The 24,828-nt window shown below is 40.2% G+C and overlaps 2 protein-coding genes across 2 annotated transcripts; one reads left to right on the top strand and one right to left on the bottom strand.

The window, feature by feature from the left end:
• The first annotated feature begins 1,901 nt into the window (after positions 1-1,901).
• LOC118230284 (mitochondrial ubiquitin ligase activator of nfkb 1-A) lies at positions 1,902-8,412 on the top strand. The gene is made up of 5 exons (XM_035423153.1): positions 1,902-2,061; positions 5,437-5,556; positions 6,442-6,529; positions 6,685-6,805; positions 7,143-8,412. Exons 2-5 carry the CDS (start codon positions 5,449-5,451, stop codon positions 7,639-7,641), a joined length of 816 nt encoding a protein of 271 aa, XP_035279044.1. The 5' UTR covers positions 1,902-2,061; positions 5,437-5,448; the 3' UTR covers positions 7,642-8,412.
• Positions 8,413-8,416: 4 nt separating this feature from the next.
• eif2b5 (eukaryotic translation initiation factor 2B, subunit 5 epsilon) lies at positions 8,417-18,643 on the bottom strand. The gene is made up of 16 exons (XM_035423152.1): positions 18,422-18,643; positions 17,598-17,722; positions 16,984-17,169; positions 16,365-16,542; positions 15,829-15,909; positions 15,649-15,726; positions 14,694-15,006; positions 14,445-14,590; positions 14,203-14,347; positions 13,306-13,407; positions 12,638-12,745; positions 11,729-11,819; positions 11,216-11,339; positions 10,566-10,691; positions 9,520-9,630; positions 8,417-8,916 (listed from the first exon to the last, which is right to left on the bottom strand). Exons 1-16 carry the CDS (start codon positions 18,584-18,586, stop codon positions 8,845-8,847), a joined length of 2,151 nt encoding a protein of 716 aa, XP_035279043.1. The 5' UTR covers positions 18,587-18,643; the 3' UTR covers positions 8,417-8,844.
• Positions 18,644-24,828: the final 6,185 nt, after the last annotated feature.

Below are 24,828 nucleotides of genomic sequence, written 5' to 3'. Positions count from 1 at the left end.
ACATAACCTGTGCCAGAACATACTGTCCCTACTGTATGTTGTAGTTTAAAAATAGACGAATAAATAGTTCACTCGCGTCCAATAAATGTAATTCTTAGAATCAAAAAGCTCCTTCTTGTGACAACATATTTATATGTGCCTAATTTTATTGTTAGGGAATCCACAGAGCAGGGCTACTGAACTCCAGGTCCTACGGGCTACAATAACTGTATGTATTTGCTCTAACTATGCCCTACACCACCTGATTTCACTAATGAGCTTACTTCCTGAAACAAGGAGGTGAAGTAATTAGCAAAATCAAGTGGTGTAGTGCAGAGTGGGAGCAAATGCCTGCGGTCACTGTGGCCCACAGGGCCTGGAGTTGAGTAGTGTTGAACTTGAAATAGAGCAAGTGTGGGCAAAGAGGGCCATATCTGTTTCAGGATTTCATGTCAACTTCTTCTCAATTATTTAATTAGCTCAATCATTTAGTAATTGATATTTTTGCTAAATTTCGTGATATGGTCATAAATATTAGCTGAATACTGTTCCCGTGTCCAAACATCAAACATCTCATTGTGGTCTATTATACGTGTAAATCAGCATAAATGTATTCAGATAATCAGTTCACTTGTCCAATGTAATTGGTGACAACGAAAGGCTGCACTGCCCTTCAGAAATGGAATTGCACTCCTTGCATATAACAAAGGAGTCAAACTCCAGTTCTTGATGCTGCACTGTCTGCAGGTTTATACCTAGTTTCTTTATTTCCAGTCAGTAAATTATGTTCTGAAACACGGAAAAACCCAACTGCATGAACAGCTTAATGGAGTCCGATACCCCAGCCACATGATTTTAATGTTGATGACGACCTGTGTCTTATTGGATAAAGAGGGCATGTGTGTACATGGATACTCAAATCTGGCCTTCAAATTTAAATATGGTCCTGGATTTCTTTTCTCCCAGGAATTTGAGCTGAACAGTTAGTGTGACTGTCTTCACACCTGACTTACAGATAAAGAGAGAGTGGAAATCCAGCAGTTCTCTGCCCTCGAGTGCTGTGATTTGAGTAACAGGGCATTAGTAGTTCCATAATTCTGTGCTTGAACAGATTTTAACATAATTCATGTTTGACTCATTGCATTTACTTAGCCTTCAAACCGTTTATTTTCCACAAATAGTTTTGTTTTAGTGACTGTATGTGCGCAGACTCAGCTTTTAGAATGCTGATATCAGCAGATATAGGTGTATCAATAAATCAATCCAAATATAACTTATTTCAAAAGAACCATCTGCCACAGTACAATGCAGAAAAACGAAAGCAGGATCTGAGACCTGGTTTGTCTGATTAAAATTCCCTACATTCATGGGAGAATACATTCTTTGACTAATATCTGTTTCTGTAACTATACTTAGTGTTTGGGTAAAGCAACCCTCAATGGACGTAAAAGATGTGCAACTGACAATAAATAACAGCTCATTATTGCCTGTTTGAGGATGCAGTTCCGACTGGAACTAAAACGAGCATCCGAGCCCCACAGCACCGAGTTTGGGAATAGGCTACTCCGTTAGAGATTCTGCAGTGAAACCGTAGATTGAAACCCATGCACACGGAAACTAAGGACTGCCAGTTCTGACTTTTTCGCCTCACGTTGATTGCGCCCTTTCATTAATGGAAACGTCGATTGCCACTTGTTGTCGGATTTTCTGCGAATAATTCATGAACCGAAGTAAATTAAAATGTATAAATCAGCCTTATGGATCATTATTGTCAGATAAAATAGCCATATAGTCCTATACGTTTCAGTAACGACTCTCGTTGATGCAATAAGCAAAATGTCATTTGTCCAGTTTTATTTTTCGTTTTCAAAACGAATGTTGATTTTAACCTTTCGTTGCAGCATTTTAACGTCATATGACGCTCACTGGCTTATATTTACCGAGCAAGACATAATGGTCTGGCAACCGTGCACGCAAAGTTTTACTTGCGTAACCTAACGTTCTATGGTTTTGTGAAAGAGAAACCGATGATCTTGGTGATCGGAAGCATATCCTGCTTATCCTGTGAATAATAGCAAACAGGTAAAACCTAATTATACGCTTATGTTCTTCGCAACTTTTTTGAAAAATTCTAGTATAGGCTAGTCTTGATGTCAGCACAGGTTATGGGCAGCTCTGTTGGTTATATCGCATGGTCTGACCGCTAGGCTACAGAAATTTTGCAGTCCTAGATGTCTAGTCAGGCATTTTGTAAGCTTTAGAGCTGGTTTGGCTAATTGAGCTGAATAACTCTCAGAAAACGCTGATAAAGATACTGATCCAAACGATTGACTAATGCCAGTGTGAACGCCATTGTAGCCTTTAAACAAAACCACTGTTGTGGGAGAGCCGAATGTAAGGAAATGATCGCGTTTCCGCGTTCTACGCCACGTTTACATGCATACTTTTTCATAATTCCAAATACATTCATTCCGATTGAAGATTCCAAATGAACTGTTTACGTGCACGTTGATCTGATTGTGGTGTGCGTTTAAATTATTTAAAGAGCTTTATTGATCATTATTTATAAAATCGAGCGCAACATATGCGCAAGCATGTAATCGGAATGAAACTTAGAATTCCTAACTCTCGTTTGACCTGGAGTTCGCGAACACAATACAAATGACTACAAAGATCTCCAAATACGCATGGTGTGTACAATATTTGCATCGATAGTGTCAATTCTTATAGGGTATCAGACAGCAGTGTCAATAGAATGTAATTATACTACAGTTACTAAACAGGAGAACACAAGTGAGTCCACTTTTTCCGCTTTCCATTTTTTCCCACACTTGTTTGAATAACTAACTATTTTGCGCATCGAGGTATTCCACGATTTTTAATTCTTTTAACGTTTCCAAAAGGAAAAGTGAGTCGCCCTCAAACCAGTTGTCTTCGTTGAGGTCACTTCCACTGTGAATGAACATGCGCAGAAAGAATATGTTCAAATAAAATAGTTGGTTCAAGCGTTAAACATTTGTAACAATTCTCCTATCGATCAGATTAACAATTTTTACACCACCCTTTTCAAACCGAATGAAATCGGAATGGGATAGTCTATTCCGAATGAGGTGGTTACATGAGATATTTTTATTCTGATTGTAGCCTACTGTTAATTCGATTAAACATGAAGCTCCATGTAGAAGCTCTATGTAGAAGAGATTTCTACTGCAATGGACAACAAGGAATATGCTGTGGGGGTGTTTCTAGACCTAAAAAAAAGCATTCGTTACCATTGACAATGGCTTATTAATGAAGAAACTGGAGAGATATGGTATTAGAGGAATAGCACACTCATGGCTAAGTAGTTACCTTGATGATAGACATCAATATGTACAAATAAATAACGTTGAATCTGATTTGTTGAAGGTTACTTGTGGGGTTCCACAAGGTTCTGTGCTAGGCCCTAAACTGTTTATATTGTATATAAATTATATTTGTAAAGTGTCTAAATTGTTAAAATTTGTTTTATTTGCTGATGACACAAATTTATATTGCTCCGGGAAAAGTTTGGAAGGGCTTCTGAATACAGTGGAAAGGGACTTGAAAGTCTTAAAGAAATGGTTTGATATTAACAAGTTGTCACTAAATTTAAGTAAAACAAAGTTTATAATATTTGTGAATCGAAGTAAGGCAGTACAGGCCTTTCTGCAGCAAGAATTTCCAAAAAATGTTCAATAGGCTTGTATTTGTTTACATAGAAAGTTTGGAGCAGGATAATTGGTACATCAGGACCTTCTGCCAAGTGTCTTTTGAGGAGAAGTTCCTGTAAGAATTGTCCCATGTTCAATAGGCCTGTATTGGTTTACAGAAAGTTTTGAGTGGGATTATTTTTTAAATGCTACAGTAATATTTCACCCAAATCAGTTCAGATGCACATCTGGTCATAAACAAGTGTCAGAATTTCGATTTTGTGGACGAAAACGTGATGCACGTGCATGCACACTTATGTATGTAGGGGAGAGTCGCCACAAATGTAACACTTGATAAATGTGACACAGTCAGTAACTTAATGTACAATGCGGCTACCGTGAGCCATTTCAGGTTTGTTCATGTGCTACATGGCTACTCCCAAGCTTTTCCCAAAGGAACAGCAACCTTCGCAGGAAATTTCCGAAAAAACATCTCTGAAGGAAGTAATTTGCATGTATCAGGCTTTATTTTTATTTGTGATTAGTAAAATCATACACTTTAAAAAAGTTATCTGTCCTTGAAAAGTTAGTATGGTTTTTGGAGTGTATTCTAGCAGGAATTGGATGCTAGGTGACCAAAAAACATGATGTCCCTGTCTGTATAAATGTAACAGCTGTAACAACAGTTATGTCCCCTTTGAGTTGCTATAACAAACAATGTGCTTGTTTGCTATTATATTTACAGAAAGGCGTCTAGAGGAAACGAGAGGGTTGTTACCCAGGGAGGTCATGGAGAGGGCTTCATATTTAGAACTTAGGGACACTAGATGGTGTTGAAAACCATCAATATGTAGTGTCCTTTTGGTTAGCCATTTTTTTTTTTAAATGGTGTTTAATATTTACTAAAGAAATCAATTTTACTCATCAACATGTTTGACTTTTTAAGTTAGTTCACTGTTTATGTTAAATGTGTTTAGATAATTTGCTTGCTGCCTTGCATAGACTCATCTTCTGGAGGCTCAAAAGTGATTAATGGAAAAGAAACAACCACCTGGTCACAGGGCTTTTAGAATAACTACACACCAGATTGGTCTGAATGGTAAACTGTCAGCTTTGTAAAAGCTTACCTGTGTGATAAGAAAAAAGCAGCTTTCCTCATAGATTTGGACATTATCAAAACTCACTTCACACTAAGGTACGAGCTTGCTTGTGCGTCAATGTTAACTTCATCTTTTTTCATGAATAAAGCCCCATGCATCATAATTTGATGATGTGGCTGGTCTTACTTTAGCATTTGAAATGTGTTCCTTGATTAACACTAGTATTTACAGAAAAAACCTGCGTACACACATTATAGGGCATTTTCATTTACTGTTACAGTTATTCCACACCTCTGTTACAATTATACCGACTAGATGGTATGAACGTACCATCGGACTGCATTTACTTTTACATTTATGGCGACTCTCCCATACATGAACTCTTTTGTCTGCACATGCATCTGTTTCCTGTATTGGTTCTGATATTTTCATTGGTTACCATATAAATAATATTGATTTATTTCCTCTGAATGTTTTATGGAAATATGTACAATAATTAAATGTACCAAATAGCAGGTGATGCTTGGATATCTCATTTCCTATATTAAAGCCTTTTACATGCTTCTTAAGTAAACATAACCACTAAGAATATTTTGTAGCTTTCCCACCATTTCGAACCATTTCTTTTTGAGCCTTTGTGGCCATTAACCTATGTTAGTCTGATCTTTTTCCTCTTTTTATTTCAGCTTGTATTCACAATGGATGAATCCCCCATAACATTTATCTGTGTAGGTTCTAGTTTATTATTTTCGCGCCTCTTTTACAACTTATACCAAGAGAAGAAACGAGAAATACAACAGATTAAGGTAAAGCATTTAGAGCATTTTGTCAAAATGAATGTGCTGTCCTTTTGTTATTGTTTTGTACATTATTCATCTGATCTTTCCACAGGGTTAAACTGAACACTGCAACAAGCCTCCTCCTCCTTTTCTTTCTTTTTCTTTTTTTTTTTTTTTGCCGCGCCAAGTAAACTAATGCGATTTTGAAATCATGGACGTCCATCTGTCAAAGTTTATGCTTCTTTATGGAGCTATTGTTTTTTTCTGTTTGGAGCAGAATCTGAATCTGTGCTCTCTGAATCTGAGTGTCACTAAACAAAAAGTTTAAAGCCATAATGAATGAATCATTGCATTTATATAGCACTTTTCTGAACACTCAAAGTGCTTTACAGTGATGAGTAGGAACTCACCTCACACACCACTAATGTGTAGCACCCACCTGGGTGATGCACGGCAGCCATTTTGCGCCAGAACGCTCACCACACATTAGCTAATGTGGCGAGGGAGAGGTTTTTTTAGCCAATTAATGAGTATACACAGTTTTAATTCGGCGCCATGTTTGGCAGTGGTTCGATTGGTCACTGTATATATAAAATACTAATTACAATTAATCACAATCTTGGTAATCTTGACTTGCTCTTTATGACATCATATGAGGCAAAGGCCATGCCATGACTGCTGAATAAGAAATGGGACTTTTTTAAACATGACCAGGCAAGAAAACCAGAAACATTATCCCCAGCTGCGATTAGATGTATTAGTCCTGTGCAGCATACATTAAGTTGGCATGGCATTCCAGTAGAAACAAGGTTTTCATTATGGAAATGTGTTATTTTAAAATGTTAAAAGTGAGAATTTTAGAATTTTAATTTTGAATGTTAATAAGAAACTCTGTTTGTCTCTTCAAACAAGGAAATCCAAAAATTTCAACCCAACGAAGACCTGTTAAGGACAGTAAAAGCGTCACCACAGAAAAGGTTGCCGTATGTTGCAGTAGAAGGTAAAGGACATTAGAAACATTGTCTGACAGATATACATTTGTTTGTTGAATAGTTACAACTTAACTCACCAACAAAGTTGAGCTGAAATATGTAGTAAATAGCGTTGCATGGGAAAACTCAAAGCCAAAGGTTATTGGCTGCATGTATGTTTTAGGGGTGGTGCAGCCTGTTGGTGATCCTTTGGAAAGCAAATATAAACCACAATGCTTTGGGGTGATACAGAAGGTGCTAGTGGAGGAGACTTGGGAAATGTGGAATCCAACATCAAGGACATGGTTAGTATATCACTCTCACAAACGACGGGGTTTTCCACCACAGGCAGACCAGACGGGTAAATGCTTAGAATGCTTTAATACATTTATTTCGTGTGATTGTAGGTTTTGATTGGTAACATGCTTTGTTAAAAAATTCTCAGGGATTAGCAGGAGGGTTTTCAGATGCTATTCCATAATTAAAGGTAAAAGTATTTCAAGTGTGTGTGATTGATTAAATATGCATATTAAACCAGGGTCAAACTCGTATGTTTGTTCCCAGAACATGCTCCTTTTTGGTTGTCTTTTCTGTTCATGTAACTTCAACATTTTTTGAGTTTTCCTTTTCCTCCCCAATCAGGATTCGCAGGAAGATGAATACGAACAAATCAAATAACATGGTGCCCTTCCACCTGGTGTGTCCAGGAGCTTTTGTTAGCAAGGTGGCAGTGAAAGTCCAATCTCCACTGGAGGCTGTGGAGCCCTACCTCGAGCAGGTCTACCATAAGGTGAAGTATGCCAGGGACGGACTGCTGAACTTTGTGGTGCATGACCTGGTTGGGGAGAGGCCATTTTGCCTGGAGGAGACAGAGAATATTCTTCGCGTGGGGACCCCATTGACGGGCTTTGGGGAGGTAGTCCTGGAACAGGGCCGTATGCTAAAGCTGCAGCCCCCCACAAATGGACAGCCGTATCTCCTGTTCACGAGCAACTACCAAACCTACTTGGGGACGCACGAAAGCACAGCCACCATGTGGAAAATACTGACGGCCGTCTTCGGCCTTGCAGGAGCCACGCTGCTAGCCTGGACCCTCTACAGGGCATACCAGAAATATGAACGCAGGAGGGGTAGGAACTAGGGACCGTTTACTCAAGTAAGCCAGTACTCGGCAGCAGATTCTTAAACATTTAGAAAGAATGTAATTGGAAAATCGATATTATCGAAGAGCGTTGTCGCGCAGGCGAGCCTACGCCTGAGAAAATGCTTTGCTACGCCTTTAAGCAGGTCTGCTGCTGTAAAACAGGCTTTAGGAACAAAAAACTGGATTGCATTAAAAAAAAAATTTTTTTTAAGAGTATTCGAGTAAACACAAGGACAAATCAGCTTGTAATCGTGTAATTTGCAGTGCACAAAAAAATCATAAAATGTCACAATGTATGGGGTAATATATATATATAATTTTTTTTTCTATCCTTTCTTACTGTGATTGAAAAATATAAACATGTTTCTGGCTAGACTTACACTGATTCCAAGTTAATTTACATTTTAGGTGTGGTTTTTTAAAAAAGTGACTTCAAAATATAAGTGAGACATGCATCTCTGTGAAGTTAGTGGAAATAAATGGACAGCAGTGGTGTCTGGTCGCATAAAGAATGTAATCAGTAAGTAGTACCTTTAAACCCCTGGTCAGGCACTGCTGTACCACTAAGCAATGTACTGAATTGCTACCCAGTGTCTAAATAACTCATATTAAATGAAAGATTTGGTAAATTGTTCAGGGTAAGAACATCTGTAGATACTGTAAGACTACAAGGCCTTTCTTTTGCAAGTACTATGTCTGAATCATCGCGATGGTAGCACCCAGGTAAAATAAATTGTTGACCCGATTGAATGGGTGAGAAATGACACACAACTTCCTTCCTTGGGTCTCTTTATTGCCTCCCTGAATGCCATGTGAGGGTAACAACATCAAAGACAGTGTCATAGTACTACAGCATGTTATTTCACTGCTCATTACTCCCAATGTGGAAACCAATTTTCACTTCCAGTTTATGTTGTACATCCATTTGGGGGGGGGGGGGCTCTTTGTTTTTTTAAATATTCATTCTTTTAGGCAGGGGGGAGCGCTCACATGACTGACAGTGCTGGTCTGTGTTGAAGCCCTTGACCAAGTCTGACCTGAAATTATCAGTTTTCAGTCAACACATGAAAAATAAGTTTCAAAGCAGCGACCAACATATAGTCCACTCCCCCCCCCCCCAATCTCAGTTGATACACACACCCCCACCCCAAGTGTTCCTGCTCAGGGCCATTCTGTGGGGTTGTGTAGGGGGTGCCTGGCTCATGCCCCATCCCCCTCCTCCTCTGATGACTCATCCTCTGCCTCCTCTAGCCATTGGATGAACTTTAAGAGCTGGGGGGGAACCAGACAGAAGCTCTAGGTCAGCAATTCCCAGGGTGAAATGTATCACATGACTATACCACAAAGAAAAGTAAGCCACATACCCAGATACAAACTACAAAGAAAATTAATATATCATAATGACGAGAACAGGCCATTCAGCCCAACAATGCTAGCCATTTTCCCAAGTAAACTGTATCCAGTGCTCTGATTACCTACAGGCTGGATAGTATCTAACACTGTATCAAGCCTGGTCTTGGAAACCCACAGAGTTCACATTTAGCTATACTGAATTTCATTTGCCATTTTCTGCCCACTTCTCGATTTTGTTTAAATTCAGCTGGAGCTACAAGACATTCTTATTGTACTTCAAACTGAAGAATTGTTCGGAATATGACACATTTGTTACGAGATGTAGCAATATTAAAGACCAATCTGCATATTTTCCCCATTGGTGTAAAGTTCAAGCACAACTCAGCAAGCACAGCAAAAGATCTGTACAAGACCCGTGCCCAAAACTGTGACCACTTTTATCCACATTCAAATGTCTTCAGCACACAACAGAATGATGTTTTTGCATTTTTAACCGATTTCCACTCTCACTTTCTGACTCACCCCCTGGTTCTTGCGTAGAAGCCGGCTCTTATCTGAAGTCACGCCGTGGGAAAACCATCGCATTATGGCTTCTTCCTCTAAGATTTCCAGCTGGTATACATTCATTAAAACCTGGAAAAAGCACAGCACACACTCAGCCAATCACCTAATCACAAACAACTCTAATATGATTCGCCCAAATATGGCTGTGAGAGCAGCTATGAAGGTAGCAGTGTGTATTAAAATGACTGTCCTGTTGCCATGTTTTAGGTTCCATTCCCAAGTGAGGCAGTATAGTTGCAATCATCAATAAGGTATATAACTCCAGTAAATGTCCAGATATACAAGTAGATACTATGAAAATAAATGGATAAGGTGTATAACAACTGTCATGCTGAGGCTAAGGCCTCACTTTAAAGAAGGGCCAATTATTCTAAAAAACAAATTGCAAGAATAGTTGGTGAGAGAAAAAGAAGACGACCAGAACGACAAGAGAAACCGCAATATAAACGGGAAGGACAAGAGTTCAGGCAGTGTAGCCTGGTCCACCAAAGAGAGAAACAGCCTACGCAACACAGTAGCAAAAGGGAGTGAAGAGCTAAACCACACACCACAAAAACTGCAGCATTCCAGAATGAGGTCAATGTGGTTAATACAGTTAAAACTATATACCAAAACAAGTCTTATATGTAGATATGGTGTAGTTGCAGTTTGATATGTTCATGATTATGACTTCATGGAGAAATACGTGAATGGCTTGGAAGAAACAGTTAAAAAAATAAACTATAAAACGCTGAGAGTACTTGGTGTCAGGTACAAGAGTACGATGGGATCAAGAGACGACAGGAAGAGACCCACATTGTGTGAAAAGTAGCAGAGGAAGCAAGCGAGAAGTAGCAGAGATACATATTAGGTCCAAACCTTCCAAATTGTACAGGAACCCATTTTTGAGGGACAAACTTTTTTGAAGATCAACTCAAGCCAGAGTAAGAACAGTCTGCCACAGGTGAGAAAGAAAAGGCTTTCCACAATGGGCAAGATCCCAGATAACATTACTGAACACTCACTTTCACCATGACGCCCCAGAAGGCCTCATGCTCCAGGAAGAACTCCTCTATGGCCCCCAGGCAGTCGAGGTGATCTTGGGCTCTCTTGATGTAATTCTTGAAAACAGGAGCCCATTTCTTCAACAGCTGAGAGAAGAAGAGATGATTTTAAGTATGTGAATTGGAACTCCATTCTCATTTGCAAACTGGGTAATCAAAGTAGGGAATGCAAGAAGCAGTATAGGCAATCAGATGGGTTTAGGATTAAGTGGCCAGAGGTACAGGCAGGAATTTTACCAGGACACTCGCTAGGAGCATGTTAAAATTCTCTGGGGCTTCTGACCCTGAGTTCAAAACCTTCACTCTCTCATGGTTAACGCCCATGCCACAATTCATCCTGGAGTCCAAGATGTATCATCTTGCACTTCTATACACATAGAATATACACATTTTCACCATTATTACTCAGAATATTGTTGAAAATGCAAGCTTCCATTAAAATTTTATGTACGTTTACTGGTGTCCAAAGATTTCAAATAAATTTATGACCTGCTACTCTCAAGATGGGATGAGTTGGGACAGTTACTGAGACGCATTGAGGCGGCAGTTCGATGGAGGTTTCAAGGTTCGGAGGGGGGCAGGAGCAGCTGCTGTCGAGGAAGAACACCCACCGGTAGCAGTGAAGAGCAGTACTGGGGGGCTGTCAGCTGGGAACCCTGCTGCTGCAAGGGGAACTCCAGCACCACCTTAGTCAGGATCTGCATCACCTCCTTCAGCGAGATGTTGTAGGCATACCTGTCAAAAGAACAAAGAAGCAGAGCAAAGGAATATTATTCCACAATTTGAAGTTCTTACTCTAAAAACTAAAGAAACGTTTTGCCACTCATGCACACATTGTTAATTACTTTGCATTGTACACTTATCAATTTATTCTAGATTTGTTTTAAGTTTTTAATATTTGCTGAAATCGTCACTTAGATTGGAAGTTTGCCTGAATATGACCCTGCTAGATGACATGATCGTAATAAAAAAACATGAATTTATTTTAAACTGTAGAGTATTTGCTGTAGATAGAATTATAATAGAATAGAATTAAATACTGATTTAGATTTTTTTTTGTCGTACATTACCACATTTCACTAAATGATTCAGGCTATTTTTCTCCTCATAAAGGGATCTCTTACTTCAAAGAGTTGATCTCCAGCACCAGATTGTCACAGCCAATGTTCTCTTCCTGTCCTCTCTGTAAGGTTCCCAGTACCTCTGTATGGAACACTGAGGACATGCACTGTATTGTAACAATCTTTCATTATGTCTCATACATAGAGCACTTCTTTCTCAAGAACTCCAGACACTTCCTGCAGCATCTCAAGGATTCTGACCTAATGTCTCCTAAATAAAATTCCTAAAATCTCCCTGACCTCTCAATTGCATTTATTAATTTATTAAACACCTCAACTAATTCTGCCCGATTACATTTCATGAATAAAGCATTTAAGACAGTCTATTGTATGTCTCATTGGGCTCTATTTTCCAGAAATCAATGTTGCAGGGCACATCGGCGCAGTCAACAGTGCAGTGCGTGTGTGCACTGGGTGTGGCTATTGAATGTTGGCATTTTACTTGACCACAGGTGAGGAGCGCACACCTCAAAGCGTGTGGTGCAGGTGGAAAAAGGGCTGGATTATGCTAAATATATTATACGTGGGTGTGTGGCAGCTGGATTCACCCACAGGCAATCAAATGACCTCTTTTCATTCCCCTTAACAGCGGGGCACAAAGGCCTACTGCCAATGTCTGTGATCTATTTTGTCCGCACATCTATTTCGCATTGATATCGCAAAAAATGTACACCATCACTGTAATAATGCATTTGTTTCACAGGGTAATGTCTAAAATTACAAACTAAGTATGCTTAATCATTCATTGTTTTTGCCTTGCAACATTATGCATTGATATTATACTCAAACACTTTGATTAATCAAGCATTCTGACTCTTTGTCATGTGACAATCTGCCATAGGGCCTCTCGACTTCCTAGGTCTCTTGACTTCCCCCCCAAATTAAGTGTTGAATACAATGTCGGGTTCTCACCTGAGACGTCATCCAGCTCTGGCGACACTCCGCGGCTGCCCAGGTCATGAGAGCCCTCGCTCGCCTCGCTCTCGCTGTCACTCTCCGGGTCAGGATTCAGCTCCAGCCCTGGAACCACAGCACCAGACTCCATAGATCAGCTACTACTGATCATAGCCACCATAGACCAATTGTCACTGATCACTGCCTCCACAGACCAGTTATCACTGACCACTGCCTCCATAAATGAATTATTTACCATTGCTACCATAGACTAGTTAATATTGATCACTGCCTCTTTAGACTAATTATCCTTGATCATTTATCACTGATTAGCTTCTTTGCAAACCAGCCCTCCCTTCTGTCAAAGACAAAAATTTTCACATAGCTGAAACCAAGAAAAGTGCTGTTAAGATACAACAGAGACTTTATTTTAGATGGTCTTCGCCTGACATGTCACCACAGACAATAGCTATTAATATGGGCAGTGTTGTACAAAGGGCAAGGAACATATGACACCACAAGTCCAAATCTGAATAAGCCATAACTGTTGGCTAAAAACTGAACAATTCCAATATGTACAGTATGCTATGTACAGTACGCCACCCTGGATCAAGTTGGTCTGCTTCTGATCAAATGACCGAAGTTGGGGTCAGGCTGGCATGTAATGTGCTTCCTGGTACTCTTACCCCACAGAGACTGTGCAAGTTCTTCTTCGTCTGCCTCTGCCAAGCTGCTTGCCCTCCAAATGTAGCCCCTGCCCTCCACGCCAACCTCTGTAGCACTGAAGGCTGAAACCATATAATCGCGTTTGAAGTTAAAATGCGTAGGTGAATCATATGCTAGTTATATCTATATACATATGCATTTCTACTAATATAACAAACAATACTATTATAATAACTAATACATTAATAAATAATATCCATAATTGTCATTGATCATTAACGCTGTAGTCTAGATGGAGGGAGCCTAGGCATGGTGAGGGAGATCTGCTTTCTCTTAAAAGATATATCTATCCTTACTAACCTTATTTGGGAATCACTAGAATGAAACAAGCGATGATTTGCTAATGCTTAATGTAAACATGAGTTATGTGACATAAACGTTACAAATTCCCAGAGGGACTGCCCCTCTGTGGAATTCTGGACACATGTCATTTCATGTGAACAGACCCTCCTCCTGCAGAATAAAGAACGCTGGTCATCTACAGTTTTTTCAGCATACCTAACTTTTGTGGTCTTACACATGTACATTCTCTTTAAACCAGGAGAAAACCCACTCTTAATTCTGCACATGATGACACTTGACAATTTGCATTTCTTCTTATTGGCTGGACATCTAGATATATGAGTGGAGCCTTCACAGACCATCTAACTGCTGCTCAAAGCTTGTCATTGCAAAACACTGATTTGTTTGAGCAGCAGTTAGATAGTCCCTTGTTTGTTGTCACACCCAACAAAAAGAAATGTGTAATCTGGCCAGCCATTTAATATAGTGCGTCAACTCATTATGTCAACATTAGGTACAAACAGGAAAACATGCAAACAACACAGATGATCGCACTCTTAGTTGCATTTGAATACCTTTGAGTTTCGTCTTTGTCTGGCTGTTGCTGACTTCAGCGTCGTCGCTCAGGAACTCGTCCTCGTCCTCATCCTCTTCCTCATCGGGATTGTGCATGGACACCACGGTGCCTTCCGGAAGAGATATGTTTGGGCCTACCACCACCTGCAAATAAGGAGCATTCACCGCTTATTCGTCTTCACTGCCGTGGTTGTTGACCTACGGTGAGGTGGTTGTGACACACGGCGCGCAATTCACTCACGTTAAACGCAAGCACGCACTGGCGCTTCAGCTTCACCTTCTCCTTCACCACCACGTTGTCGCAGAGGACTGACTGCCTGATCTCCGAGTCGTTGGCAATACAAACGTTGTTCCAGATGTAGGCCCTGTCCAGAACCACATTGTCCCCTGAAAGAAAAACGACGCTTCTCAGACAAACTCTTTCATCACTCCCAAGGACACGTCTAAGCACTTTGAGCGTTTTAATGTACAATGGCAAATCAGGCAATACCAATGGTGCAGTTGTTGCCAATGACGCTGTTTGAAATGTGGCAGTTGGCCCCGATGCTGGTCTCCCGGCCAATCAGCACATTCTCCACCATCTGGCTGCCGTGGCCCAGGCTGACGCCAGCGCCGCGGTACACGTTGTGGCGGGAGTGCGTGCAGCCCTGCCCCTCCTGGTCAGTGAAGTTGGCCTCAGGGGTGAGGGGGTACACCCAGCGCCGGACCATGTCCGAGGAGACGGAGTCGTACATCAGCAGGTTGGACACGCGAGCCCCATAGCCGTCTCCCGTCACATGGAGGTGGATCTGGTTCCCCAGGATCTGAGAAGAAACAGGAAGAAAATTCGTAGTGGCAGAAATTTGTGGAGCACATGGACTTAGCAGCCCCATGTAATTTCTACAAACCAAACCAAAATACCCTCCAATAAAAGCTGGGAATGTGTAAAGAAATGCCCACATTTTATGTAGCTGAAACAGGAGGAGGGCCCATGCATAGCTAACGAATGATCATGAGAGGATGCTTAGCCTGATTAGGTCTTAATGTCTATAGGTAATGATTGTTGAGGCCTGCCAGTTTGGAATTTACATTTTCAGAGGCAGTTTTGTGCAGAGAACAACATGGTACAATTTGGTCATGTCACTTGGAATATACTTTGCCTGAAGGTAGAGATTGGACTACTGGCTGGACTTAACTATTTTAACTACAAATATCCCCTCTGTAGTTAAAAGCATAAGTAAATATCTATTTTCAAGGAGTTATTCAATAGCTGAGCTGAAGTATCTAATTATCTTTGCACTTAGCCCTGCTTCAAACATTACAAGGCCACTTTAATAAGTAAATTGGTCAGCTTTTAGATAAGCCAGTTTTTGTGGAGTTAAGGTGTGGAAGGTGGGTCAGACAAACCCCACAGAATTCTAATTAGATAATATAAATGTATATATCAATAAGGGCAAAAGTCCTACCTCTTCATTGACCAGAATCCCACGTACAAAGTCATTTCTCGTCTGGTAGTCAAAGTTGTCTGTGAACAGCTCTGCAACCTAAAAACAAACAGCGCAAACATTTCAGGCCCATTACTGTTCTTCGCAAGGGCTAGAACACATGTTTCAGAGGGGCAGTCCTGGACAGAGGGGCAGACCTACCTGAGGAGAGCAAATGCAGATGTGGCAGTCAAGAAGGTCATGTCGAATTTCAAACTCATCGCTTCCACTGTGGAATATATTCTTCAAGTTCAAAAGAATGACAAAAAAAAGATTTATTGGCATACCATTAATTCGCAAAGCACAGAGCAACTATTATCTAGGTCTCTGGCAGTGTGCGTCTTTGCGCAACAATAAAAACACTTCCCTGAAAAACACTTATTTTCAAAAGTATCATTTTACATCTGCAGACTTAAACTGGTGGAAAAAAATTCAACCTCAACATTATAGCAAAAACCAGTGCAGTTGCTTGGCTAGAATGAGGACACACCAAGTGTTAGGGCCCAATAATTAAAAGTCAACCATTATACACTTCATTAACATGTTTTAGTTGGCCTAACTAATTACACAATTAATAGGCTTATAGGCACAATTAATATAACTGTCATTGCAATAAAGCTTGATGGTTTAGAAAGTATTGAATAGTGATCAAAGTCTTTCTGACACCAGCGATAACAGGTGAAAAATGCCCTGCATACCATGGGGAACTGCAGCCTCTTCAGCCCATGGGTCTTCTGGTAGTGAAGCACACATTTGCTCTTGCTGTCCATGGCAACAATGACATCATCCTCCTCGCAGCGGGTCTTGTGACCAGGGGAGGACTCTTTGAAGATCATCGTCATCACAGAGATGTTCTTTTCAATTTTACGGCGTTGCCTTTTAGGGGAAGACAGAGTGACGATTAACTTTAGACAGAAAAGGCTATTGCACGGAACAAAAATCCTGAGAAAGTGGTACTCACAAATGTATAGCACCAACCTAGGTGATGTAAAGCACAACCTCATCATTTTGCAAAGGAACAAATCACCGCAAATCATCAGAGGCGTAGAAGGAGGGATATTATTTAACTAGTCAGATCATTCAGACAAATGACTTTAAAAATTCAACTGGAAATTAGATGTCCAACTTGAGAGAGATCCTTAGGTGCAAGGGGATCCTCAGGTCTAAATAAAACATATATAAAAATATTTTATGGTAATGCGGCCCTCATCTAATGTTTGCATATTTAACGCTGTACTGGCACCCAAGTTCATATACTATTGAGTTCAGCAACTTTCTTTTCCTTTATTCCTCTATCCCCAACCCTCTCTCCCTCACCTGTGCTCCTGCAGAGCTTGGGTGACATCTATATTTGACACCACGTCCCCATAGACCAGAAGAAAGTCTGAGCGCACAAGGTTCTTGTGGTCTACATCCCGAAGCACATCGCCCAGGGACCGGTACAGGTCTGAAGTGATGATGTGGACTGTGTTTGGGGAGGTGGGACGACACCATTTTGAATTCCTGTCAAGGAAAACAAATTAAGGCATCCAGAGGAGAAGCAGCAGTAAATAATTTCAAAAAATTAATACGGTCAGTAAAAAGATGCACCTTAAACAGCAGAGTAATGCGTAGTGCAGCCCTGCTGAAAATTCCAGCTTAAACCAGCCTAACCAGACAACAGCTGTTCACCAGCTCACCACCCAATAGTCAGCTAGTCCACCAGTTTGAACACCAGCCTACTCTACTATCTTAACGAGCTTTAACCAGCCACAGACCAGCTGACCAGCTCAGAATCACAGCTGGGTTTAGCCGGAATTTCCAGTAGGGAGGAAATAAATAAGATCATATTATCACAAAGTAATAATTTAAATCTGCAACTTGTAAGTCTATATGGCTGAAATGTTCTATATCTATCTATATTTCACACAGATGCAAATAAAGCTACTCACAACAAGTGCTCCTTTATTTTATTGGACATCCAGCAACAAAACACAAAGGTCTCCTGGACCCCCGTGGAAGTGAGGAACTCTAGGGTGTAGTCAATCATGGCCACATTAGCAAGAGGTAAAAGAGCCTGAACGAAAGAAACGCAGAAAACAGTGTCAATACTGATTTGGTCAGAGTTTACTTGCTAACTTATGCAAGTCATTAGAAGAGAATGAGTAGATGCGCGCGCGCACACACACTTAAGTGCGAGATGAATGACGGTTTCAGTCTGTCTCACTGTACTGCAATGCAAATAAAACATTTCATTTTTGGTCTATGCTGTCTTCGTGCCTAGATGGAAAAGGTTGATTTCAGAGATGAGGACCAGGCTATAAAGATGGCATGTTAAACTATTGAGGTAGCCTACTTTAATGGAAGGTAGCTGACTTTAATGGGATCTAGCAAATGCGATGAAGGCAGGTGGCGGTGGAGCTAAAATAAGTTCATTTTAATGTAACAAAAACAGAAACATGGCAGACAGGCAGCTTTATAACATTAGCAATCATCACTGTAGCTAACCCGTATGCTACCGACAACTAATAGCTAGCGAACCAACGGCAGCTAGTCGTCAAAAGTGCCAAATCACGATCAGAACTATTGATGGGCTCTTTCATCAAGCCAAAGCACGTTACCTTGCTCGCTCGCTTCTACATCATAAGATAGCCAGTGTTACACAACGCCACCTAAATATGATATTACTTTACGAAAAACTGAGTTTCGCGGTCATACATGAATTTTCCATTAGCATCACCAGCATGCACCCAAGGCATATGCGTCCTATACGTACTCTTGGTTGATCTTTCGTAATGGGGAAAAATCTCCGATTGAAGCTGTCAGCTACAATGACAGCCTGGAGTGGCAACTCCTCTTCCTCCTGGTCGGGAGCAGCTTTTCTTTTGGCATTTCCACCTCCCGAGGTGGCACGATTCGGCTCCGCCACTCTTCCAGCCATGTTGTCATTCGTCTTCAGCACGGCTGTCTTCCCGTTCACTACGGCGGCCGGATGGAGACAAACCACTTCCCCAGCAGTTCGCTAATGACATCACGAACATCGAATGGTGTATGCTTGCTAGAAAATCGAATTCTCTTAGGTCTATATGTGTGTGGGTTCATTGTTACTGGTGATAGAAAATTAATGTTTGCATGTTTCTGCTGTACTGGATGACACATTCACCATTGCAACTGCAGTTGTAATAGTCTTCAGGATGTGTGTTGTTATCTATCAGATTGTGAAGGTATATAGCATTTCCTCATATTTTTTTCCCCGTTACATAGAACCTAATTCCACCCACCTATTTTTTAAAAGCAGAAATTCTCATCACATCTCTTCCCTCTTCTGTCTTCGCTTCACTTTTCTCTTCTCATGTGTGCATGTGTGTGTTGCTTTTTTGTTCCTTTAAAAAAAAATGTTTTATTGTATTAAATAATTCATTTTTTAACCCCTTCTGTGGTACCCCTCTTTCAAACACAAGCCTGAAAATGACACGAGCCCAAAATAAAATTAATATTTTATTTTTTGACTACAGGTATAATCTTAGTCTCTTCTGAAAGGTAACCCGTGGGTGTGTGTTTCCCAAGAGTCAGAAGTACTCTTAAGTATTACTGAAATAAGGTAACAGAACCTCAAACAGTAGAAGTTGAAGGTTTTTCTCTCCTAAATAATTGTTTTTTTCTTTTTTTCTAGTGGATACAGATGCTCGTGACTGTGTCTTCTGGGGTTAGAAACATAAGGGAGCCACAGATCTTGATTATATAATCAGTTCAATTATTTGCTGAATTAGGGATGCAGGTTTGCACATAATGGTGACTCGACGTCTATGGTGACCCGCATTGTCTAAATAAAAACTTGCTTATATTATGTGCTTCAATGCAGTTAAATGCACATGGGTGAATGAGTAATTGGCCTCAATTAAGCCAGCATTAATTGGTTGGAATGAAAACCTGTATACACACGTCCCCCATGGCAACGGGTTTGAGACCACTGTTTCAGAGTTGTAAATACTACTGTATGCTTGTGGAAGACTTTCCCCCTGCATTTCAAATACCCCACCCCCATCAACATGTTACATTACATTACATTTATTTGGCAGACACTTCTTTCCAAAGCGATGTACAATAAGTGTATACCGAAGGTCAGTGGAATAACTACAAGGCACAGGTTTGATAAGGTACAATACTCATTTTGTAACAGTTATTCATAGCCATGAACACATTAAGTCCAGTTCACACAGTAAACCTTACTCTCTGGCCTAGCCTATGCTAAGGAAAACTAGGAGGCATGACAAGCTACAACATCAAGATAATCATACAAAGTACAATATAAGTGCTGGATGGAGGTACATGTAACAAGAGAGTGGCACAGGTAAATGTGTAACATGAAAGTGCTATAGGAACAAGTAGAATGTCACACACATCCCAAAATTTCACACACCACAATTATTATTCAGAATCAGGCCTACTCCTTATTTACAAGTGTATTGAACAAAAAAGTATTTTGAGAATATATTTAGATGCTCACCAATATATTACATTACATTACATTACAGGCATTTGGCAGACGCTCTTATCCAGAGCGACGTACAACAAAGTGTATAACCATAACCAGGAACAAGTATGACGAAACCCCTAGAGAGAAATACCGGTCCAAGTACAGGGAACAACCGCATAGTTCAACCTGGACCCTGGTGGTTAAACTGATAACACTAACAACGAGAACGGCAACAACGCAATCTATGGAAAAATAAAAATAAATAAAAATACAAGTAGTCGTTAAGACTGGCGCATCAACTAAGTCACCTATTAAACAGCTGCCTAGTTACAACCCTAAGTTTAGTCATTTACAGGGGGGGAAGGGAGGGATGGGGAGAGGTGCAGCCTGAAGAGGTGGGTCTTCAGTCGTCGTTTGAAATGGGTCACAGTCTCAGCTGTTCTGACCTCCACAGGGAGGTCATTCCACCATCGTGGGGCCAGAACAGACAGGAGACGTGTTCTGGAAGTGCAGGTGCGAAGAGGGGGAGGTGCTAGGCGTCCTGAGGTAGCAGAACGGAGGGATCTGGCTGGCATGTAGGGTTTGAATATCTTGTGAAGGTATGCTGGGGCTGATCCCTTGACTGCCTGGTATGCTAGAACCAATGTTTTGAATTTGATGCGAGCTATAACAGGCAGCCAGTGGAGGGTAGTGAGCAGGGGAGTTACGTGGGAGTGTCTGGGGAGGTTGAAGACCAGACGAGCCGCAGCATTCTGAATGAGCTGCAGGGGTCTGGTGGCAGATGCCGGTAGTCCAGCCAGAAGAGAGTTGCAGTAGTCCAGGCGGGATAGAACCATTGCTTGGACCAGGAGCTGGGTTGAGTAGGTGGTGAGAAAGGGGCGGATTCTGCGGATGTTGTATAGGAAAAATCTGCATGCCCGGGTTACTGCTGCAGTGTTGTTGGAGAGGGACAGCCTGTTGTCCATCATCACTCCGAGATTCTTGGCGCAGGGTGATGATGTCACTACGGTGTCCCCTAAGGAAATGGAAAAGTCGAGGAGGGGAGAGGATAGAGCAGGAATAAAGATTAGCTCCGTCTTTCCCGGGTTGAGCTTCAGGTGGTGATTGTCCATCCAGCTCTGTATGTCCCTCAGGCAAGCGGAGATGCGGGCGGGGACCTGTGTGTCCGATGGGGAGAAGGAGAGAAAGAGTTGCGTGTCGTCGGCATAGGAATGATAGGACAAGCCATGGGCAGATATTACAGGGCCAAGGGATCTGGTGTACATGGAGAAGAGAAGGGGACCAAGGACTGAGCCCTGGGGAACTCCGGTGGTGAGGGGACGGGGTGGTGATACCTTACCCGCCCAGGCAACCTGGAAGGAGCGGTCAGAGAGGTAGGACTCAATCCAGTCAAGGACTGTGCCGCGGATCCCTGTTGCTGCCAGGGAGGACAGGAGGGTAGAGTGGTCCACAGTGTAAAATGGGATCAAGTCCTTCATTGAACATGTCCTCTGCTGTGGAGTCAAAGCTGTTTTCACTGTCCTCTTCAGAAACATTCACTCCAATGAGTGATTTCTTCCAAGGTGTCCAAATGGCGAGTCTTCTGTTTAGACTTATGCATTGCAAAATAAATTATTGTTGTAAAACCACAACTTTTTCAGGCGTAAAGTGTCAAGAACTTTTTTGCCAGTGTGTAATATTTTCAGCATGCCAAAAAGGTTATGGTTTTTTTACGCAGGAGAAATAATGCGTGTCTTTTATGTGAGCCTAACAACCAATACACCTTTAGGAACATTGTCATTGGTTAAAATGATTCACTGTCGTTGCTATAATAGCATGCCACTTATTTCAGAGTGTCTATACAAACTGGAGATAATAACATTCCTATGTACTCAATACTTCTGGTGTGTATGCAATGGCAAAACAGACAAAATTGATAATTCCTCTGGAGAATTGCTAAGTAAACAAGACATTAAATATTTCTTTGAGTTAATGTTTTGGGACTAAACTTACTATGGATTTTGTTCACTAAATCCTTGCCATGATAAGGATACTGGTTTTACTGTGAATTGTGTCATCTGTGGATTTCCAAAATGCACAGAAGGTGAGAACCCCACATGTTACAAAATTAGGAACCATTGTCATTAAAACATTGGCAGTGTAAAATAGATTATATAGTAGTATATACAGTAAAGTGTATCATGTGACCAGATTGGTTGGAAATTTCACTGTAAAAAAATTGAATGAATGCAAATAAACCCACTCTGAACTGAATACAAGCCTGTGCGACTGAATGGGTTAAACTTATTTGCATTTTTCTGCCACTATTTGTTGAAACTTTCTCTTACAAATGCCATGTTGAGATTTTTGCTGATTATTATTGGCACTGTCCATGTAAACATAATATATGATAAACTGGATACACTTTGTCCATCATCGCTTAATAATGGCATTGACTACTGCCATCTGTGAGGTTCCACCCTGTGAAATTCAATAAGAAGAATTTTGAAAGAAAGAAAGAAAAGGTGAATTCTCAAATTGAAATGAACATAAGTCATACGTTCACTTTCCATATTGGATACTGTTAGATACACTTGAGCACCCTTTATTTGGCATTTATCCAGCTGCATAACGGCACCAAAAAGGAAAAAAATAACTGAAACTGTGTTTCTCTAGATAAGAACATATGCTGAATGCCAAAGTGTGACTAGCATATTTGGGCAAATTAACAAACTCACCACGCCCTATAAAATTTGGTGTTGGTTACTGTGTAGGCCAGTAGAAATCACTTGTTTGGTTACAAAAAGACCCACACAATGTAGATGTGCACAATATGCGATTAAAACAAGTTTTATTCACTCCCACGGGTACAAAAACGGTGGTCAAAAATGAAATGCAAACGTTTTGGCCCTTGGATTTTCCTCAGAGGGTAGTGATAGTGTTCTGTTCACTATGTGCAATAATGTAACCACCCACCAAAACCTCTTAGCTGTGGTCCATTTAACCACACCTCCATAATCAAGACAGTTAGACCTACATTGCTATGTGCAATACAACAGACCATATTACACATAATGAATTTATGGACCATGCATACACAAGCAGAGAAAAATGACAGCATTCACAGAATGAATCAGTAAATATATACGGTGTTAAAAGGATGTGACCACAATCTAAAATGTTGAACTTGTCCCAGATTTAACACACACAACCATTCCTAAAAGGAACTGATGTAGTCTCGTTTCTTTTCTCTAAATACTCATGGATGTTATTCCAAATGTATAAAAAAAATAACTTTGCTCCTGACAGGATAGAAGAAATAAACATATTTAAACTACATTTCATATAGAGCCATATTCAATAATTGTTTTTAAGTTTGAAAATGGTTTAGCCTATAAAGATACTCAATTGTCTGGAGATTGCTTTGGGATTGATCTTTTTACATGTAGTTGAATTTCCATTTCAGTGAACATGAATTGTGTTCATTGTTGGATGACTAGGACACACCCAAAAGAAACAATAATGACAGGAGCTGATGGTCTAGTCATCCTGGAATTACATTTTTTGTGGCCACAAAAAAAGAAAGAAAAAAGGTATGTTCATAGCAAGTAGAATGTAGACATTATACAGTTTCTTATAATAATGGAGTCTGTCCAATTTACATATGATTTTGTATCAAGCCCATTATTTCTGTAATTTATGATTTAGCATGTTTGACAGTGGGTCATAAAATAACATTAGTCATTTTGAGCCTACCTTACACTATATAAATGAATGTATAAAAACATATAGCCAATATAATAATGTATGCAGTAGTAAGGCAATAATGTGTTATTAATATTTTGATTTGCATAAATAAAAAACAAAATGTATTACAATTTAATTCACATGACTACATTACACTAATTACAAATGCTGTGTTGTTATCCTGTTATTATTAATGTTGTTTAGGTTGTTGTGATGCGCGATATATTTTTCACAGTGATTTGAAAGGGTCCATGATATGGTGAAAGAAAATTTACGATCTGAAAGAAAAGTGGAGAAGGGTATTGAATTAACCATTCATTTAATTTAAATAAATATGATATCTATACTAAAACTCATGATATATGCCTTCCAATACATTGGAATTTAATTTTATTTTAATTGTGCTTGACAAAAATGTATTTCTGTATTCAAATTTTTAACAACTTTCCAGTAGCTAAAATATCCAGTTGGTAAAATTTGCTTGTCAACATTTTTTTTTGTTTTTGCATTCCATACAGATTTCACACTAATAATAATAATAATAATAATAATAATATTGTAGGAAGCAAAGGAAATTCAGATACATTCAAATTACCTGTTGTAGAAATGGCTTAATTGTCACAAAATTAAGTTCAACCATGGATTTGACGGACACCCGCAGTCCAATAATTACTGGCAGTAAGACTGTCAGAAAAAAGGAACATTTTAGACATGAAGATAGAATTATTTAATTAAAAAGCTGGAGCAGAAGTTCAAATTACTGCACCTGGAAAAGGTGAAGTTTCAGTTTCAGGATTTGGAGTAATTTTTATGGTAGTTGGAATATCTGCAGTAGCTGAATCTGAAGCTGGTAGTGGTGCAGCAGTTGATACCACTATATCTGGAGGAGGAAAACACAGTATTATTATTGAATCAGCTGTTGGAGCTGATGTGCACTGTTACCTGAGTGGAAACTGCTAGAATGTTAGTTTTCCATTTTT

This window comes from Anguilla anguilla, chromosome 6 (assembly GCF_013347855.1).
Source record: "Anguilla anguilla isolate fAngAng1 chromosome 6, fAngAng1.pri, whole genome shotgun sequence".
In the NCBI taxonomy this organism is placed as follows: Eukaryota; Metazoa; Chordata; class Actinopteri; order Anguilliformes; family Anguillidae; genus Anguilla; species Anguilla anguilla.
The sequence above is the reverse complement of the archived record's forward strand: the minus strand, read 5'-3'. Positions and strand labels throughout refer to the sequence as shown.

What these genes read in the sequence shown, in the direction of transcription:
- LOC118230284 (XM_035423153.1), top strand. Translation starts at nt 5,449, where the DNA reads ATGGATGAATCCCCCATAACATTTATCTGTGTAGGTTCTAGTTTATTA. An exon ending in GCCGTATGTTGCAGTAGAAG is followed by an intron (nt 6,530 to 6,684) that starts GTAAAGGACATT and finishes TGTATGTTTTAG; the next exon opens with GGGTGGTGCAGCCTGTTGGT. An exon ending in AATCCAACATCAAGGACATG is followed by an intron (nt 6,806 to 7,142) that starts GTTAGTATATCA and finishes CTCCCCAATCAG; the next exon opens with GATTCGCAGGAAGATGAATA.
- eif2b5 (XM_035423152.1), bottom strand. Translation starts at nt 18,586, where the DNA reads ATGGCTGGAAGAGTGGCGGAGCCGAATCGTGCCACCTCGGGAGGTGGA. An exon ending in GACAAAGACGAAACTCAAAG is followed by an intron (nt 13,408 to 14,202) that starts GTATTCAAATGC and finishes ATATGGTTTCAG; the next exon opens with CCTTCAGTGCTACAGAGGTT. An exon ending in ACTGCTCTTCACTGCTACCG is followed by an intron (nt 10,692 to 11,215) that starts GTGGGTGTTCTT and finishes TTCTTCTCTCAG; the next exon opens with CTGTTGAAGAAATGGGCTCC.